The following is an 18,741-nucleotide window of genomic DNA, read 5'->3' as shown; positions in this document are numbered from 1 at the left end:
GATGTGTGGGTTGGATCCGTGTATCCGTCCAGGTCCGAGTCATGTTAATAGGGGTAATGAAAAGTATTAAACTATCTGCTATTGAATAATTGATTGTTACAGAATAAACGACTGATACTGAATAAATGAATATTACTGATTAACCGATTATTACTGTTGACTGATTGGTACTGAACGATAAAGATCAATTGGTTGTTAATAAAGAATATTGATTGTTATTAAAATGAGATAGTATAGAATATTGAATGAAAGGTGAATAATCAAGGATATCAAAGAATGAATGTTATTAATTTATTATTTATTGACTGTTATGTTTAAAAAGACTGCTTGATTGCATGACAGATGAAGATTACTGTATAGTAATGAAAGTGTATTGTAGACCGATTAATAAGGTTTTAAAGCTAAATAATGAAGACTTAATGGTTGAAGTATTAAGATTCTGAAGTAATGCTTGGAGTTTAAGAATACATGAATGTTGACTGCTAATGAAAGTAAATGTTATATTAATTGCTGAATGATGAAATGAAAGGTACAAATGGACAATGAAGGTAGACTGATTCAAATGGAAAGGTTTATATGTTATGAAATTAAGTTAAATGACTAAGGTATAGAGACTGTGAAGTTAAAGTTTAAAGCTCGAATGTATATATGAATGGCGAGTATTATTATTTAGTGATTTACATGTAACGCCCCAATTTTCGGGAATCCTGTGAATGTTGGCATAGGTTTAATTATGTTAGTGGGCCTCTAGAAAGCCCAAGCTTAAGATAGAACTCGGCAATTTTAGTTAATTTTTGTTCCATAAGAAAAAGGGGGTGAAATTATGAAATAGGACCTATGTGAAAATGTTTGAAAATGCTATAGGCTAAATTGAAGTGGCCAAATAAATAGGAGTGCAAAATAGGAGGATTTGCATGACAAACCTCCCATTTTACATGAAGTGGCCAGCCATCATGTTGTTGTAGACAAAATGTACACTTGATATCCATAATTTATGGTACAAATTGATACAAATTGATAATAGGTTAGGTAAATGTTCCATGATAATAGGTTAGGTAAATATTCCATGATAATGGGTTAGGTAAATGTTTCATGATAATGGGTTAGGTAAATGTTTCATGATAAGAATTTCATGTCTTTTGTATTAAAGAATTAAATGGATAAAATATGAAGTTTTATTAAAAGAAAAAGGGGTGAAAAGAACAAAGTTTTGTCCATCTTTGTTCATCATAGCTGAAAGTTAGAGAAGAGAAATGAGAGGAGAAAGCTCTTGAGTATTTGGTCATTAGGAGGAGGAAAATTGAAGGTAAGTTCTTGGTACCTTGCTTCTATTTTGAGGTTCATGAGTTCTTCTTGATTCTACCTTAACTCTTGAAGTATATTTTGATTTTTAGTTGTGTTGTGAGCATTTAGTCATGAATTAAAATGAAGGAAATGGTTGTTGTTTCATGTTCTTTTGATGAAAAATGGAAGATAGGTGAAGTTGAGCCAAACAAATGAGCATGCATGTGCCTTAGATGTTAAAGGGAAAAATCAGCTAACATGTTGTGCTTTAAAATGATGAAATGGAGATTATACTTAAGTAAAATCATAGATATGTGATGATTGATTGGTGATATACATGTTTAAATAACATGCATGCAAGGTATGTGTGAAAGAGTGATTTGGTAATAAATCTGCTTGGGTCAGCAGCAGTAACGTGACTTTGGAAAATCACCATAAATTATGGGAGAAGAATTAGAAGCTGAATAAATTATGTAATTAAAGCTTATTGAGTCTAGTTTCTAATGAAATAAACAAAAACATATTTTAAATTCTGTACAATGAGAAATTTGATTCGTAATGAAGGGTGGTCAGATTAGTCAAACAGAGAAACATGGGAAACTTTGAGAAAATTCTGGTATTGATTGGATAAACCAAAAATTCTGAAAATTTTATGGATAGAAGATATATGAGTCTATTTTCAGGGAAAATTAACGGCACTTGATTTGGAGTTTCGTAGCTCCAGTTATAAATGAGTTAGTGACTGTTGCTCAGGAAGACAGCTTGCAGTGAAATTATGATTATGTGGTAAACATTGACAAAAATTTGTTAATGAGTTGCTTATTGATTTCTTATAAGCTTACTATGATCTGTAGGTGTGGTTGGCGAATATTGTAAGGGGTTAATCGTAGTTTGTATTTGAATAGTTAGATTAACGTGTTAGTAATCCAATTGTAGGCGGTTCGTGTGTGGATCTCAATCGAAGATATCGTCGCAAATGTGTGTAACTAACACCCTCTTTCTTAGTCTAGATCGGCAAAAGTCGAAAAGTCGAAATGCCGAAAAACGGTATTTTGTAGATTTGCGAGTGTGCGAATGCTCGTGAGGTAAATCGATTAATGTTTTTGGTAAGTTACAATATTTGGACTACAAAGTGCATGATTTCTGTGCCCTCGATATTTTTGGGCCTAATGGGCCAAAATTGGAATGATGGGCCAACGGACCCAATTTCGGTAAGAACCCTCGATACGTGATTCTGTAGTACGTGAAAGGTAGGAATATGCATGAAAAACCCTAAAATAGATAAATTACTGAAATACCTTTAAAAGTGAAAAATTTACAGTTTTACCCCTAGTAGATAAATTACTGAAATACCCCTAGGGTTAAATTGACCTAAATGCATGTTTGACTGTTGTTATTTACCGCATGCCATGTTGTTATTATCTGATGCATGGGATTGGGATATTGACGGAGGAAGTACTGAAAGTGGCTTGTCCACGTACTGGAGGCTTTACCTCAATTTATCGTTAATCGAGCGACAATCTTGCAAGAATGTGGAGTGTTGGGCTGGGTGGGTTGAGCTATCCTCACATGGAGTGTATGGCTGGTACGGGTGGAGTGTAGTGGTTGGTGGGTTGAGTAGTCTCCCCAAATCGGCTTGCATATGTTTCTTGATGCTGCATGTATTTTGAAATGGGCCTATGGGCCATCATTATATCTGAATAAGGGCTAAGGCCCGGTTTATTGTAATCTGAAAGGGCTTTGGCCCAGCACCATCATTACTGAATGGGCTTAGGCCCAATGGGCTTGAGCTAACTTGGGCTTTGAATGGGTTTTCCTTACACACTGAGTTTCCCCAAACTCACCCCTTTTATTTTCATCCATGTAGGAAATCCCCAACCATAGTGGGCTTGGAGCTGTGAGGGAATTCGAAGTGGCCACCCGTTCTGAAAGTTTGATTTTCTTCTAGTGAACTGGACATCATTTTATTACGTTTAAGGTTTTGGGCTTTTAAATGTAATAAGGCCGCTTATTTATTTTTGATGGTTTTTAATATGTATTACTAAGATAGGTAATACTTATTTTAACTGTTGAAATTGGATAGCTTTAGGGCGCGTTTTCAAAAACAACAGTTGATTTCAAAATAACACGACAACAAGCAAAGCTTCCGCAATGAAAGTATTTTCCAAAATTAATCACTTTTCCTAAAAATGACTTAATCAAATCGGTTTCCTAGAAATATCCATGACGTTAAGGTGTGGCAATGGCGGTATGCATGTCTAGGATTGGATCCGAAGGGGCTTGGTACTTAGCGATCCGATGTACTCACCACCTCTTTTCCGGTTTCCTACGGTGCACGACTTCCATTCACTTTAATCCTTAATGAATTAATCTTTTGAACATCAAGTACGATTTTCTGGACTTAGAATGGAAATTTTTTTTAACGTTTTTGATGTGGCATGCCGGATCCGGCCATAACTTCTGGGCCGGGTTTGGGGTGCTACATTACAAGTTTACTATGATTATTATATGATTTAAGTAAATGTTAAATTTCTTACACTATTCAGCAATTCTGTTTATAGAAATACCACTGAGTTCATATTCAGCGTACGGTTTGTTTCCGTGCGTAGTTTAGGTTAAAGACAGATCATCAAATTAGCATCTTAAGCTGATCCCGAACTCAAAAAGGTAAAGCATGTTAATTATCGATAGTGGCATGTACCTAGGATGTATTAAGTGTGTCATATTGAATCGTGATTGTAATAGTGAAATAAGTAAATTGATAATTGATAATGATACGTGATAAGTGTTTAAAAGTTAAGTATTGGATAATATATAAAATGCGTTTAGATTGGTATTTGTATTGGTTGTGGATTGAAATTTACAAGATTGGTAAAATTTTTAAAATACAAGGTTCATTTTGAGTTCACATAGTTTGTCACACGAGTGTGTGCCTTGGTTGCCACGGCCGTGTCTTAAATTCAGTTTAGTACACGGATAGGCCACACGGACGTGTTCTATGACCGTGTTAAAAAGTCAGTGCTGCACACGGGCTAAGGACACGGGCATGTTAATTTAGCCACACGGGCGTGTGGTACTGTTCATAAAGAAATTGTACGAAAAATTTTCTAAGCCTACGATCAAACCCCGATTGGATTTAAATGTATATAGTAAACACTGTGGGCCCATTAAGGATTTAATAAGATTCATATCATGTAACATTACTCAAATATTTCCGTTTCAGGTGTTAAAGGACTGTAAAGACCGGTAATGCTCTGTAATCCTATTCTGGCGATGGGACGGGGTTTGGGGGTGTTACAGCGATGAATCGTAAATGGACCGGACCAATGTGATTTTAGCTTACCTGGAAAGAACTTTAGTCTAGAATTAAATAGCAAAACTCTCTGACCTAATTCAAATTCTCAAACTCGAATGTGCTTGTCATGCCATTTCTTAAGCCTTTCCTTGAGTAATTTGGCATTTTCGTAGGAGAATAGCCGGAGTTCCTCTAGCTCATTGAGCTGGAGCATCCGTTTCTCTTTAGCAAGCTTAGGATCCAAGTTGAGTTGTCGAAGAGCCCAGTAAGCCTTGTGCTCTAACTCTAAGGGTAGATGACATGCTTTCCCAAAGACCAACCAATAGGATGAAATCCCTAAAGGTGTCTTGTATGCTGTTCGGTAAGCCCATAAAGCATCATCCAGCCTTTTGGACCAATCTCGTCGATTTGGGAAAACTACCTTCTCAAGTATGCCTTTGATCTCTTTATTTGCCAATTTAGCTTGCCTATTCGTCTGTGGATGGTAAGCTGTTGCAACCTTGTCTTTCACTCCGTGCTTGTCTAACAACCATTTTAACCACTTGTTCACAAAGTGGGACCCTTCATCACTAATGATAGCTCTTAGGGTTCCAAACCTTGTGAGCACGTGTTTCTGCAAGAACTTAATTACAACCCTAGTATCGTTTGTCGGATAAGCTTCAGCCTCGACCCATTTGGACACATAGTCTACTGCTACCAATATATACTTGTGACCAAAAGACGGAGGGAAAGGACCAAGAAAGTCAATACCTGTAACGACCCAAAATCCGTGGGCACCAGAAAAGTATGTTATCGGGCCTCCGTCTTAGTGAAATAAGTTCGAAAATAATTATTAAAAATATTTATGAGCCTAGTGGTGTGTCTAATTAGGTTTTAATTAAGAAAATTTAGCTTAATTTAGAGTAATTAGCAAAAAGAATTAAATTGAATAAGAGGTAAAAGTTTAATTCTAAAACAATAGAAAGTAAAAGGGCCAAAATGGCAAATATGCCAATAAGTAATGGTTGAGGCAGCATAAATGTATTAAAATCTAAGATTTTATTTAGATTATATATATTATATAATATTGTATAATTGATTATTATAATTATTAATTGTTATGGTTTTATATTATTATTAGTATTATTATTAAATAAATTAAATAGTAGAGAATTGTATAGTAATAAAAATATTGGTATATTTGTAATAAATAGATACATGTGTACTTGTTATAAAATAATTTGTTTACTTAATATTAAAGTAATAGATAATTAGATTAAATTAAATTATTGATAATTAAATAATTATATCATAATATTTATTTTTATGTTAAATAAAGTATGATTATGACAAGTGTAAGGTGATAAAAATATACATATGTAATGATAATATTTATACAATTATAATATTTTATTTAAATTAGTAGATATTTATTATTTATTATTATTATAATTAAGAGATATTTATTAATTAAATAATATAATTAAATAAAATTATGACAAATGTAGGGTGGTGATATTGGACAAATGTAAAACATGTGTGTGTACAATTGTTATATATATAATTGCTATTAAATAGATATTTATTAATTAAATATAAATTAAATTAAATAAAGTAAAAAAAAAGAGATAAAGCATAAAATAAATAGAAACCAAACAAACAGAATAGAAAACAGAAGCATTCGAAAACAGGGGAGAAAAAGAGAATGAAAGAGAAAAAGGAAAAACTATAGATTTGAAGCTTGAAACTTTGATTGGTAAGTCAATTAAGTCCTTTTTAGTTAATTTTGATGTTTTAGAAGCTTTAGAACAAAGTTTTGTTGAAATTAAGTTAAGGTTTTGAAAGTTTTTAGGTTCTTGAACATAGTTCATGTTGAGCAAAATAATGAATTAGGGATTTAATTGAATGAATTTTAAGTTAGAATTGAATAAAGGATTGAATTGTAAACTAAGCTATAAGTTTTGAGTTTTAGGGATTAAATTGAAATAAATTCGAAATTATGAAAATATGATCAAAATTAAATGTGAGTTTGGCAAGAAATTGAGTAGCAAAAAGGTATGAATTGAGAAAGAAAAATTTATAGGTTTAGTTGGGATTAAATTGGAATTAAAGTAAAAGTTAGATAAAAATTTCAGCATTTAAATTGTATTATGCTAATAATTATGAAATTATTTTAATTTTTCGTAGCTAATATCGAGCCTGAAGCATCAGCCCAAAAAGGAAAAGGAAAGATCGTCGAGGATTAAATCTAAAGAGAATTCTGGTTTGTATCACTATAACTCAAGCTTTATAATTAATGTGTTTAATTTAATATGAATGTATGGTAAGTATTTTAAGGTAAGCATTTAATGAACTAATAAAATTTGTGATTGGGTATTAAAATTGAGATTGATACTGAACTGAATTATGGGATACTGAATATTGTTTTGAATATCGAATTGAACTGTGAAATTACTGAATAATATTACGTATATTGCGTTGAACTGTAAAATTTCTAATGAAGTGAATTACTGTATTACTGTGAAAATTGATCAAAGTAATAAATTATAATTAATATTGAATCGAAATGAAAATTGTACTGAAAAATGATTTAAATACCCTATTAACTAGTTAGGCTAGTCGGATATAGTTGGCATGCCATAGGATATGGAAGAGTACGGGTTTTTACCGGCTTACTGATTAGGCATTTATGTGCCGACTACTATTACTGTTACCATTATTGTTACCGATTCGACACTTTGTGTGTCGAATCTTATCAAATTCTTATTCTTGTTTGATTTGTTCCGATGAGGTACTTCAATTACTGCGTCTTTTCTTTATTCTTGTTCCGGCCCGGTAGATGAAGCACTGTATGCCGTACTGGTGTGTTGGTTGGAATCCGTGTATCCGCCGAGTCCGAGTCAAGTTAATAGGGACAAATGAAATAAATCTACTGATAAAACTAAATTTGAATGATATGGCATATGTGAAAGTTGAGAATTGAAATAAAGAAATAAGAATGGTATATATATAATTGAATGACAACATAAAAAGATTAAATTGTTCATTAAGTGATGATAATTGTAATGTAAAAGTATGTGTGTGATTGAATGTATTTAATTATAAACTAAATTATAGTGATACTACTGGGTATATGCATACTCAGCGTACGGTTGTTTCCGTGCGCAGGTTGTAGAAGTCAAGTACTGAACCAGCATCCAAAACCAGAGCCGACTTCAGCAAACTTTTGGTGATGTATATTTTCTTTTGGTAATATGGCATATACATAGGATGTGTATAAAGGTTATTATGTTTTGGATATAAATGGTTTTAAAATGTTAGTATTACAAGTCTAAGAATTATAATGAAAAAGTTTATCCATTTCAATTTAATTAGCACAATGATAAATTTAAATTAATATTATATTGATTAAGTTGATTAGAAGGTAATTAGAATAGAAAATGAATGTGTGAAATAAATTGGTTGAATTGGTTATGTTTGAAATGGATATGGTTTTAATTGCAGGGGGTTTTATGTAAAAATAAGCAGAAATGCTGTCGAAATTTATAAAAAAAAAAAAGCTGGAGTACTTAAACGAGTCCCGTTTCACTTAAATGTATGTTTTAGACTTTGAGAGTTCAATATAGGGATTTAGTAATTAAATTATGCTATGAATGTTATTTTATTTGTGAATTATTCATAAGTTGTCTGATACGTCCAATAATGCCTCGTAACTCTATTCCGGCGACGGTTCGGGGTTAGAGGGTGTTACAATACCCCATACATCGAACAATTCCACCTCAATGATGTTTGTTCGAGGCATCTCATTCCTGTTGGTGATATTTCCAACCCTTTGACATCGGTCACAACTCTTTACGTACGCGTATACATCCTTAAATAGTGTTGGCCAAAAGAATCCGGCTTGCAATACTTTGGCCGACGTACGAGTACCTCCGAAGTGTCCCCTACTCGGAGCTGAGTGAAAATGGTATAAAATCTTTTGTACTACATCTTCTACCACACATCTCCTGATCATCTAATCTGCACACCTTTTAAATAAATATGGCTCTTCCTAGAAATAGTACTTAACATCATGAAGAAACTTTCTCCTTTGTTGATAAGTCTTATCAATTGGCATCAAACCACAAGCTAAATAGTTAGCAATATCAGCAAACCAAGGGTTACTATGGACATGACTTACCTTCAGTATGTGTTCATCTGGGAATGTTTCCTGAATCGGTATATTAGGAGAATTCCCTTCTTGCGGCTTCAATCTGGACAAATGATCTACTACTTGGTTTTCTACTCCCTTTCGATCTTGAATTTCTAGATCAAACTCTTGAAGTAGAAGCACCCACTGGATCAATCTCGGCTTAGCATCTTTCTTGGCAAGTAAGTACTTGATTGCCAAGTAGTCCGTATAAACAGTTACTTTGGTACCTACAATATAAGATCGAAACTTGTCAAAAGCAAATACAATAGCTAGTAACTCTTTTTCTGTTACCGTATAGTTCAGTTGAGCTCTTGTAAGAGTTCGGCTTGCATAGTAGATGGGATGAAAAACTTTGTTCCTTCGTTGGCCCATGACAGCTCCTATCACAAAGTCGCTTGCGTCACACATTAATTCAAATGGCAAATCCCAGTCTGGTGTGACAATTATGGGTGCCGTAACTAATCAACTCTTCAAACCCTTGAAAGCCTTTAAGCATTCATCATCGAACTTGAACGTCGTGTGCTTCTCCAATAATTTGCATAAGGGTTTAGCAATTTTGGAGAAGTCCTTGATAAATCTTCAATAGAACCCGGCGTGACCCAAGAAGCTCCTAACACCCTTTACAGATGTTGGAGGTGGAATCTTCTCAATAACATCTACCTTTTCTTTGTCTACCTCGATTCCATGTCTCGTTATCCGATGCCCTCGAACAATTCCTTCTTGTACCATGAAATGACACTTTTCCCAGTTAAGTACTAGGTTTGTTTCCTCGCATCGTCTTAGTACCTTAGATAGATTGGCTAAGCAATCATCGTAAGTATCTCCGAACACTAAAAGGTCATCCATAAAAACTTCCAAGTATTTTTCAACCATGTCAGTAAAAATAGACATCATACATCTTTGAAATGTAGCAGGTGCATTACATAAACCAAATGGCATGCGTCTAAATGCAAATGTACTGTACGGGCAGGTGAATGTTGTCTTGTACTGATCTTCCGGTGCTATTGTAATCTGATTATACCCCAAGTATCCATCGAGAAAACAGTAATAGTCTCGCCTCGAGAGTCTATCCAGCATCTGGTCCAAGAACGGTAAAAAGAAGTGATCTTTCCTAGTCGCCTTGTTCAGTTTCCAGTAATCGATGCAAATCCTCCATCCCGTAACTGTTCTAGTTGGTATCAACTCATTGTTCTCATTTTTTACAACTATGATACCTCCCTTCTTTGGCACGCACTAGACTGGACTTACCCATGAACTGTTTGAGGTGGGATAAATGATACCACATCTAACCACTTGATAATCTCCTTTTTCACCACATCCTTCATGATGGGGTTCAGTCTTCGTTGTCCATCAATCGTCCTTTTTTCGCCATTTTCCAGGATAATCTTGTGCATACATATAGTTGGACTAATACTACGGATATCGGCTATGGTCCATCCGATAGCCTTCTTGAATTGTTTCAACACCAAGATGAGTTTTTCTTCTTGCTCAGTAGTTAATTCTACTGAAACAATCACAGGCAAAGTAGACGCGTTACCTAAATAAACATATTTCAAATGTGAGGGTAGTACTTTCAGTTCTAATTTAGGTGGCTCCTCGATTGACGCTTTAGGTTGGGCATACTCCTTTTTCTCTAACTCCAAAGATTCAAAGCGAGATTACGGATTAAACCTCCTTTGATCAGCTTCTAACAAAGCTAAATATTCCTCATCCTCTTCATCATTTGGAGGATCTGATGTTAGAATTTGTTCTAATGGATCTTCAACATAGTTGAGCTCCTTTTTCACTATTAAATCCTCTAAATCGGATAATGCAGAACAATCATCAATTGTGTCAGGAAATCACATAGACTTAAAAACATTAAATGTTACCTGATCATCCTGAACACGCATCGTAAGTTCACCCTTCTGCACATCGATAAGGGTCCTTCCAGTTGCTAAGAATGGTCTTCCTAGGATAATCGGCACTTCTTTGTCTACTTCAAAATCTAGGATAACAAAATCAACAGGAAAGATAAATTTATCTACATGTACCATTACGTCCTTGATTTTTCCTTCTGGATGTGCTAAGGACCGATCTGCTAGTTGAAGTGTAACCGTAGTAGGTCTGACTTCACGTATCCCTAACTTTCTAAATATTGACATAGGCATCAAGTTTATACTTGCACCTAAATCACATAATGCCTTACCACAATATGTTGCTCCAATGTTGAAAGGTATGGTAAAACATCCAGGATCCTTCAGCTTTGAGGGTAGTTTGTCTTGAATATATGCATTGTATTCCTTCGTTAGAGCTATCGTCTCAAATTCTCCGAGTTTCATTTTTTTGACAGGATATCCTTCATGAATTTGATGTAGTTTGGCATTTGCTCAAGTGCTTCAACCAACGGGATGTTGATGTGAAGTTGGTTGAGTTCGTCTAGAAATTTCTTGAATTGAATCTCCTGCTTTTGCTTTTGAAGTCTTTGAGGGTAGGGTGGTGGTGGTTTCTTTACTGGAACTGGTTGGTTCGTTTTCTGCGGTAATTTTGTATTTAACGGAGTTGTTAGTTGATCAGAATTAGCTGGTTCTGGAATTACCTTGTCAGGTTTTGCAGATTTTGGTTCTTGTGAAACTGAAATTTCAACACTCGGTTGAACTTTCTCTGAGTCTTGAGCATCAGCTGGCTCCTTTTCAACTTCGATAGTGTTGGGCTCTACTGTCTTTCCGCTCCTCAATGTCAACGCTTTACAATGTTCCTTCCCCAGTTTCTTGGATTCTCTGTATCACTAGATAAAGCACCTTGTGGTCGGTTCTTGAATTCTGTAGCAAGCTGGCCCATTTGGTTTTCTAGATTCTTCAATGTAGCTGCTTGGCTTTAAGGCATCATTCTTCGCCATGTATGCCTTCAATAAACTCTCTAAGCTATTGGATGATTCAGCCTAAGCTGGTTTCTGAACTTGTTGGGAAAAACTAGGCAGCTGAGTTGGTCTAGGTTAGACGTAGTTGTTACTGGTTCCAGCCCCTTGGTTACTCCAGGAAAAATTCGGGTGGTTTCGCCACGATGAGTTGTAGAAGTTGGATTGCAGTCCTTGCCTTCCTCGATTTTGGTTCTAATTACCCATGTAATATACGGATTCGGGGTTTGATGGACATTCTTCGAACAAATGTCTCTCCCCATAATAACATAGGCTATACTCTCAAATTGGTGAGGTGGTTGGGCTACAAAACTGTTAGACTCATTAGAAGTAAGATTCTTAAGCATTGAGGAAATTGAAGATACCTGAGATGCGAGTGAAGTGAGAGCGTCCACTTCATGTATTTCAGCGACTCATCTTCCTGACGTGGCTCAATTGGTTGGCCATTGATAATTATTACTGGCGATCCTCTCGATGATTTCGTAAGCCTCATTATAAGACTTAGAAAGGAGAGCACCGTTAGCAGAAGCGTCCACTACCATCCTCGTCTGAACATTGAGACCATTATAAAATGTCTCAAGTTGGATGCAATGTGGGATTCCATGGTGAAGGCATTTCCGTAATAGCTCTTTGTATCATTCCCATGCCTCATACAAGGATTCATCATCCATTTGTTGGAAGGCAGTGATCTCGTTCCTCAACTTAGCATTCTTGCTAGGCGGGAAATACTTCATGAGAAATCTTTCGGCTAACTCTTGCCATGTAGAGATTGATTTTGGTGGCAATGAATTCAACCAAGCTTGAGCTCTGTCCCTTAGTGAGTACGGGAATAGCTTCAATCGTAATGCATCTTCGGTAACTCAAGCTAATTTGAAAGAGTCACTCACCTCCATAAATAGTCTTAGGTGAAGATGAGGATCTTCGGTAGGCATTCCATCGAATTGGCCCACTGTCTGAAGCATCTGGAACATGACTAGCTTCAGCTCGAATTGTTGTGCCTCGATTTCGGGTCTCATAATGCCCGGATTAAGATTGTTAAATACTGGCACGACATATTGTCTTAAGGCTCTATCCCTATCGTTAGCAATAAGGATAGGATTTTAAGCAAGGTTTGCTCCATTTCCTTGATTCATATTCTCGAAATTCATTCTTTCAGTCCTTCTCTGATTCGCTTGTCTTCTTCGCTATCGAAAGGTTAGTTCTATCTCAGGGTCTACAGGGACTAAGTCAATAATCTGGTCAATACTCATAAACACCTGAATTATCAAAGAAAAATTAATTAAGTTAAAGATTAAATAGAAAAATAAACCAAAATGTATGACTAACAAATTCACAAATAATGACTTTTTTTAAAACAGTCCCCGACAACGGTGCCAAAAACTTGGAACGATAGAAAAATGTGCAAGTGTACACAATCGTAACAAGTAATAAAGTGACAAGTAAATGTCGAGTTATCGTACCCACAGGGACTGTAAAAAGAATTACTTATGAAAGTATTTGTAAAACACTTTGGTGAGGTAAAAATAATTTGATTTTGAAAGATGGTCAAAAACTATTTAAAAACTAAGTAAATAATTAAAATAACCAAAAGAGTTCTAGTGCACGATTTCAAATAAGATTTAATCAATGTAACATACTTGTGTTGGATTAATTATATTTCTTTAACTTAGAATTATTAAACTCATGTTTACATTGTTACGAATAAATTCACAGCAACCCGATAATTTGCTAACTTATGAACAAATTTACATACAAGAATCTATCCATCTCTTGACATATCCCTATGTCAATTCAACCGACTAAATAGATTCTAGTAAGCAAACATGTTATTGCACATACATACTCATTAAATTGAACCAATCTCTTGCATATCCCTATGTCAATTCAACCGATTAATAAAATCTAATAAGCATATAAAAGACTATGGGAAGTAACAAGGCATCCTTACCTTGAAACAATTTAATCACAATAATCTTGCAAGTTATGCAAGGCAATAATATCGCCAGATACATTGCTAATTTAACCTTCAGCTACCTTAGTAGAATAAACATGCACTGATTAAGTACTGTGTCAATTAATTACAATTGCAATCCGTTTAAATAATTAATTCGTTAGTTACCTCACAGTCGTAACACAAGAATAACTTAGGCATGATTTTACTTAATCAAGCATCTTACCGAGGCTTATAACAACATAAACACAATTTTAACAATTCAACTAGGCAGAATATAATCAACCCAACACAAACATAATTTAAGCTGAATTGATTAAAATGACCATTTCAATAGCATAAATATTCATAACCATGTTCGTCAAAACAACAATAAAATTTAAAGAGATAGGGAACAAGAAGCAAATCCGTGTTTCTCCGTGGCTTGACTAGTTGCTCCACTCTTCGTACTTCGTTGGCCTTGGCTATCAAGGTGGCTTATGAACACCTAAATTACTGCTCCAAATGGCTAATGAGAGCCTCTTTCCCAAGAGAAGAAATTGGCACTTGAACAAGAGGGAATGAAATGGAAAAAATGAGAGGAAAGTGAGAGAGGGAATAAGAGAATGATGTGAAGTGAGAGATGCTTTGAATGATCAGCAAGGGGTGGCTTTTATAGCTGATTGTTGCTACTAAAAATAGAAAATTCCAGCAGCCAAAGAGCCCTCCCTTGGCCGGCCACACACATGGCAAAGTTGAGAGTTTCAACTTTGCTATTTTAAGCTTGGGGCAAATCTACAAAGCCATAAATTAAGGTGGGGTTTGAATGAAATTTAGAAGTCTTTTGAGGGCCTTTTTGCAAGCATATTTAATCAGCTAAAATGCTGATTTGGGTCAGCATATGGACGGTTCTGGGCTGCCCATTTAGTGGCTGGTTCGGTTCACTCAATTTGGTTCGACCAGTGCGGTTCAACTGGACCATTTCTCCATAATTAATTAAAAATAATTTATTTAACCCAAATTAAATGGGGAATAAATTAAAATTAATTAAATTATGAATTAATACACATTTCTGGACCGTGTTAGGCTAGAAATTAAAGTGCCTCGATACTTCAAATTGCTTCTCGATTTTGTGCTTTCAACAGTGTCAGTTGAGTCAATTTTCGCCCTTTGCGCGAATCTGTCGAAAATAGTCAAAATTAATCAAAATTAAGTATAAAATTAAATAAATTCACCATGTTCATATTTTTAAAATGATTTATAATATTTAATTATTTTTCGACAAGAATTTAACCGGATTTACATAAATTTAAAAAAAATTTGGTATGAAAAAGTATATATAATTTTTTGTGTTTCCAGAGACCAAGGAGAAGTGTTAGAAAGTGGCCTTCCATGTAGCTCCTACACCAGCAAGCAGTCCAAGCAGTTCATGCCAAGGTTGCAAGCTGTCGAGCCAAGTTCTGTTGTTCATCTTTGTTTCATTTTGTTACTTTGGTTAATGTAATGAATTCTAGTTTAGTTAGAACTATGTTTGTTTGATGATTGATGTAATTAGGTGGTGATTGAGCTGATAAATCAGCTTTGTTCATTTGTACAAGTTATTTACCTATTTTCCATGTAATTAGTGGCATTAGATAAGCATTAGGTGAAAATTTTGACTTGTTTTGCTCTGTCAATGACTGATAAATGTAATGGCAATATGCCAATGTTCTCTCTTAATGAAATCCATCTGATTTTATTCATATATTCTCCATTGTTTTCTTGTTTTTTTGTTCTGTTCTTGTTCTCAAGCAAATTTCTTCACCAAGTCACGAGGCTTGTTGAACAAGTTTCCTGTTCTGCTTGCTGAGCTTTGTTCTAAACACCAACAAGAACAACTGGTTAACCCAAAAGTAAACTTAAATCTTTGCTGAAAATTCTAACAAACTTGCACCTTGCATCTCTATAACCAAAACATAAATCTAATAAAGCCCAATCAAAATCATCATCAACATCAACATAACAACAAACAAACAAACCCGACCGAATTTAGGAAAACAAAAGTTTATCACAACGTGCAAGCGTTGACAGCATTATTGAATTGCTCAAACTAGCTTGGCTTTGGAGGATGATCACCTTCTTCGTCTTCGAGCTTCAAACAAGGTCACGAACCATTTGGGCTTACCGGTTCTAAGACAACCACATCCCATTGCCGCTCCAAATATGAATCCAAATCCATAACCGATCGCAACAACTTTCCACCCAAATTCAAGCTTTGAGCCATCGTCTTCGTGAGAGTTCATCCACGGTGCAGGAGGTGGTTGTCCCAACACGTTGTTGTTGCAGCCTCTAGAGAGTGGAACGCCACATAATCCCACATTTCCTTGGTACGAACCATTTTCATAAGTGTTGAACTGCTTGCCTTTTGGTATGGGTCCAACAGGTTGATTACATGAAACGTTGAAGGAGGAAAGGAAGGTCAAATCTAGCAATCCCGTTGGAATTTGCCCACTCAACTCATTGGACGAAAGATCCAACCATTCAAGCCTAGTCATGTTTCTAAGTGAAGATGGTATATGCCCAACGAGATTGTTATGAGAAAGATTAAGACCCCGTAGCGAACTAAGCTCTCCGATGTCTCTTGGAATCTGTCCTTCAAAGTTGTTGCATGAGAGATCAATGCTTGTGAAAATAGTTAAAATCTTCACCAATTCAATCTCAAACCCTTTAACAGCTATAGCAACAGAATAATCATACAAGTAATTTCTTTCCCCCATGTATCTCACACCTTTGCCATCGTCAATAATATTGATCATTCTTTTGAAATTTTTTATGTAACCGGTTGGCAGAGGGACAAAAAAGTTGTTGCAGGAGAGATCAACTATTCGCAATTTCAGAAGAGACCGAGGACTCGTAGCAGCCGTTATTGGACCATGGAATCTGTTGGAACGGAGTACAAGAACTTGCAACTCTGATAATGCCTCGATCCAATGAGGAAAGCTATCATTTACCATGTTGTTGCGAGCATCTAGAACTTGCAGCTCTTTGCAGTTGGTGATTGAAGGTGTCAACGGCCCTTCCAAATGATTGCTATTCAAGTTCAGATTCTTTAAAGCACATCCCTTAGCAAAAATCGAGGTAATGGCTCCATGGAGCTTATTCATCTTCAAGTTCAACGATGAAAGACTCTGGCTAAAGCTTCCGATGCATTGTGGGATGATTCCACTGAAATCATTATGAGACAAATCGAGAATCTCAATAAACTTCATATTGCAGATACCAGACAACGTTCCGACTAAACTATTGTTTGAGACTGATAGGAATCTGATGTTAGGGGGTAATTTTGGGAGATCACCTTCAATAAAATTGGAGTGGAGGTCAAATACGTCAAGCTTTTTGAGATTTTGAAGCTCTGAGAACATGTTCAAACTTATTGTACCGTTTAGCTCATTCGACGATATATCAAGGGAAGTGAGGTCCACAAGTTTAGAAATTGAGCTTGGAATCGGACCACGAAAGCTGTTATCTTTCAATATTATTTTAATTAGAAGTCTGTTTTGGAATTCACTGATATGACCATTGAATTGATTGTTTCCAAGATTTAAATAAAGTAAACGAGGAATGGTATAAAGCCAAGATGGTGTTGTACCACTAAGTAAATTATTAGATAAATCAAGAAGGGCTAGATTTGGAAATGCATTTTGGTTATCAGGAAGAAAGCCCTCCAATTGGTTATCATTAAGGGTAAGAATGCTCAGTTTTGCGAGGTTTGTAAGTGAAGATGGAATCTTACCACTAAAATAGTTAAATGAAAGGTATAAGGGGTCTAGCTGAGATAGATTTCCTAGTGATCGAGGAATTGATCCAGAGAAGTTACTAAACAATAGAGCCAAAACCATTAAAGACTTTAAATCGCCAAATTATTCAGGCAATTCTCCAGAAAAAGACGCTTCGGATGCACTCAAACTAACAAGGGGACTGCTCCAATTGGATTTTGGAAACTGACCAGTGAGTTTAGGGTTTTCATCCAATCTCAGGTACTCGATGTTGGGAAGTTTGAAAATGTTGTCTGGCAATTTTCCCCGCAAATGACAACCAAAAAGACTAAGAGATGTGAGAGAGTAAGAAAGATTGACGAAGGAATTAGGATCAATGGATGACATGTCTATTCCATCCAAATAAATCTCCCTTACCTTTGTCAAGTTCCGCACTATTTCGTTTACAGCGAATTTTTCAAGTTTCAAAATTGGCCCAGGCGCTTGAAAGCCAATGAGATCCGTAGTTGGACGGTAGGAAAGATGCAGTGAAACTAAATTGGAGAGATAGGAGATTCCGTAGGGAACAAGACCTGAAAACCATGAATAGGAAAGGTCAAGATGTGTTGAGCTTGGAAAGCGACCGAAGTTGGAGGAAATTTCGGATTTCCTGAAATCATTGAAGGATAAATCCAGCCTCTGTAAACTTGAAAGGAGGAAAAAGGTGGTGTTGGAAGGGAATGTGCCAGAAAGGCAACTGCAACTGAGGTCAAGGCTGATGACTTCACCGGTGATGTTGTCACAACTCACTCCATCCCATAAGCAACAATCTGTACCCTGCTTCCATGAGGTGGTCTTAGCCTTAGGATTAGAATATTCACAATTTTTACATGCAGTTTGGTTAATGGAAAAGTGGGTTTTGAATTGGAACAAGGCAGCACTTTGGTTAGGAGAGCACAAATGTGTTGGTGAAGGAGAAGAACATAAAACTGATATGAAATGGGAACAAAGTAATAGACAGAAGGTAGGGGAATGGTATCCCATCATGGTAATTCCAGGGACGTATAATGCGATGGTTAAGAGTATTAAGACCGATGAGCATGAATATTTATAATAGTAAGTTTTCAAATTTGTATAAAAAAGTAATTAAAAATGAAAAAGAAAAGAAAAGTCAAATGAAGAAACAATAATAGTAGAAGAAGGTTGACTATTGTTGGGCAACAAAGTGTTGAGAAAGGATAGACAACACACATTTGGTCTGTTTTCAGATACCTCAATTGCAAGTCGATATATAAATTCACCAGAAAAAACAAGATGTAATATAGGAAATCACATTTTTTACGCTAAAAACTTGTACAACAAAATTACTACTCAATACTCAAAAGCAAAAATTAGTCACTCATTCTTTTAAATTTATTTTTTTATTTTTAA

At 35.5% G+C, this 18,741-nt stretch overlaps 2 protein-coding genes, 1 long non-coding RNA gene, 1 other non-coding gene and 1 pseudogene across 4 annotated transcripts; 2 read left to right on the top strand and 3 right to left on the bottom strand.

Annotated features, from left to right (window-relative positions):
• Positions 1 to 1,152: 1,152 nt before the first annotated feature.
• LOC128285465 (uncharacterized) lies at positions 1,153 to 3,441 on the top strand. Its single transcript, XR_008275935.1, has 2 exons — positions 1,153 to 1,306; positions 3,152 to 3,441. It is a non-coding gene; the product is annotated as an uncharacterized LOC128285465 (long non-coding RNA).
• A 979-nt stretch (positions 3,442 to 4,420) lies between these two features.
• Positions 4,421 to 11,628, bottom strand: LOC128280711 (uncharacterized; annotated as a pseudogene).
• Positions 11,629 to 12,243: 615 nt separating this feature from the next.
• On the top strand, positions 12,244 to 12,350 carry LOC128281919 (small nucleolar RNA R71). The gene has a single exon (XR_008272203.1). It is a non-coding gene; the product is annotated as a small nucleolar RNA R71 (small nucleolar RNA).
• Positions 12,351 to 15,515: 3,165 nt separating this feature from the next.
• Positions 15,516 to 18,357, bottom strand: LOC128285433 (receptor-like protein Cf-9). Its single transcript, XM_053022934.1, has one exon. It carries the CDS (start codon positions 18,355 to 18,357, stop codon positions 17,476 to 17,478), a length of 882 nt encoding a protein of 293 aa, XP_052878894.1. The 3' UTR covers positions 15,516 to 17,475.
• Positions 15,688 to 17,454, bottom strand: LOC108466360 (receptor like protein 27-like). Its single transcript, XM_017766687.1, has one exon. The coding sequence runs from the start codon at positions 17,452 to 17,454 to the stop codon at positions 15,688 to 15,690; it is 1,767 nt and encodes a 588-aa protein (XP_017622176.1).
• Positions 18,358 to 18,741: the final 384 nt, after the last annotated feature.

The sequence above is a fragment of the Gossypium arboreum genome, chromosome 1, assembly GCF_025698485.1.
Source record: "Gossypium arboreum isolate Shixiya-1 chromosome 1, ASM2569848v2, whole genome shotgun sequence".
Lineage (NCBI taxonomy): Eukaryota > Viridiplantae > Streptophyta > Magnoliopsida > Malvales > Malvaceae > Gossypium > Gossypium arboreum.
This window is presented reverse-complemented; position numbering and strand designations above follow the sequence as displayed.

What these genes read in the sequence shown, in the direction of transcription:
- LOC108466360 (XM_017766687.1), bottom strand. Translation starts at nt 17,454, where the DNA reads ATGGTTTTGGCTCTATTGTTTAGTAACTTCTCTGGATCAATTCCTCGA.
- LOC128285433 (XM_053022934.1), bottom strand. Translation starts at nt 18,357, where the DNA reads ATGATGGGATACCATTCCCCTACCTTCTGTCTATTACTTTGTTCCCAT.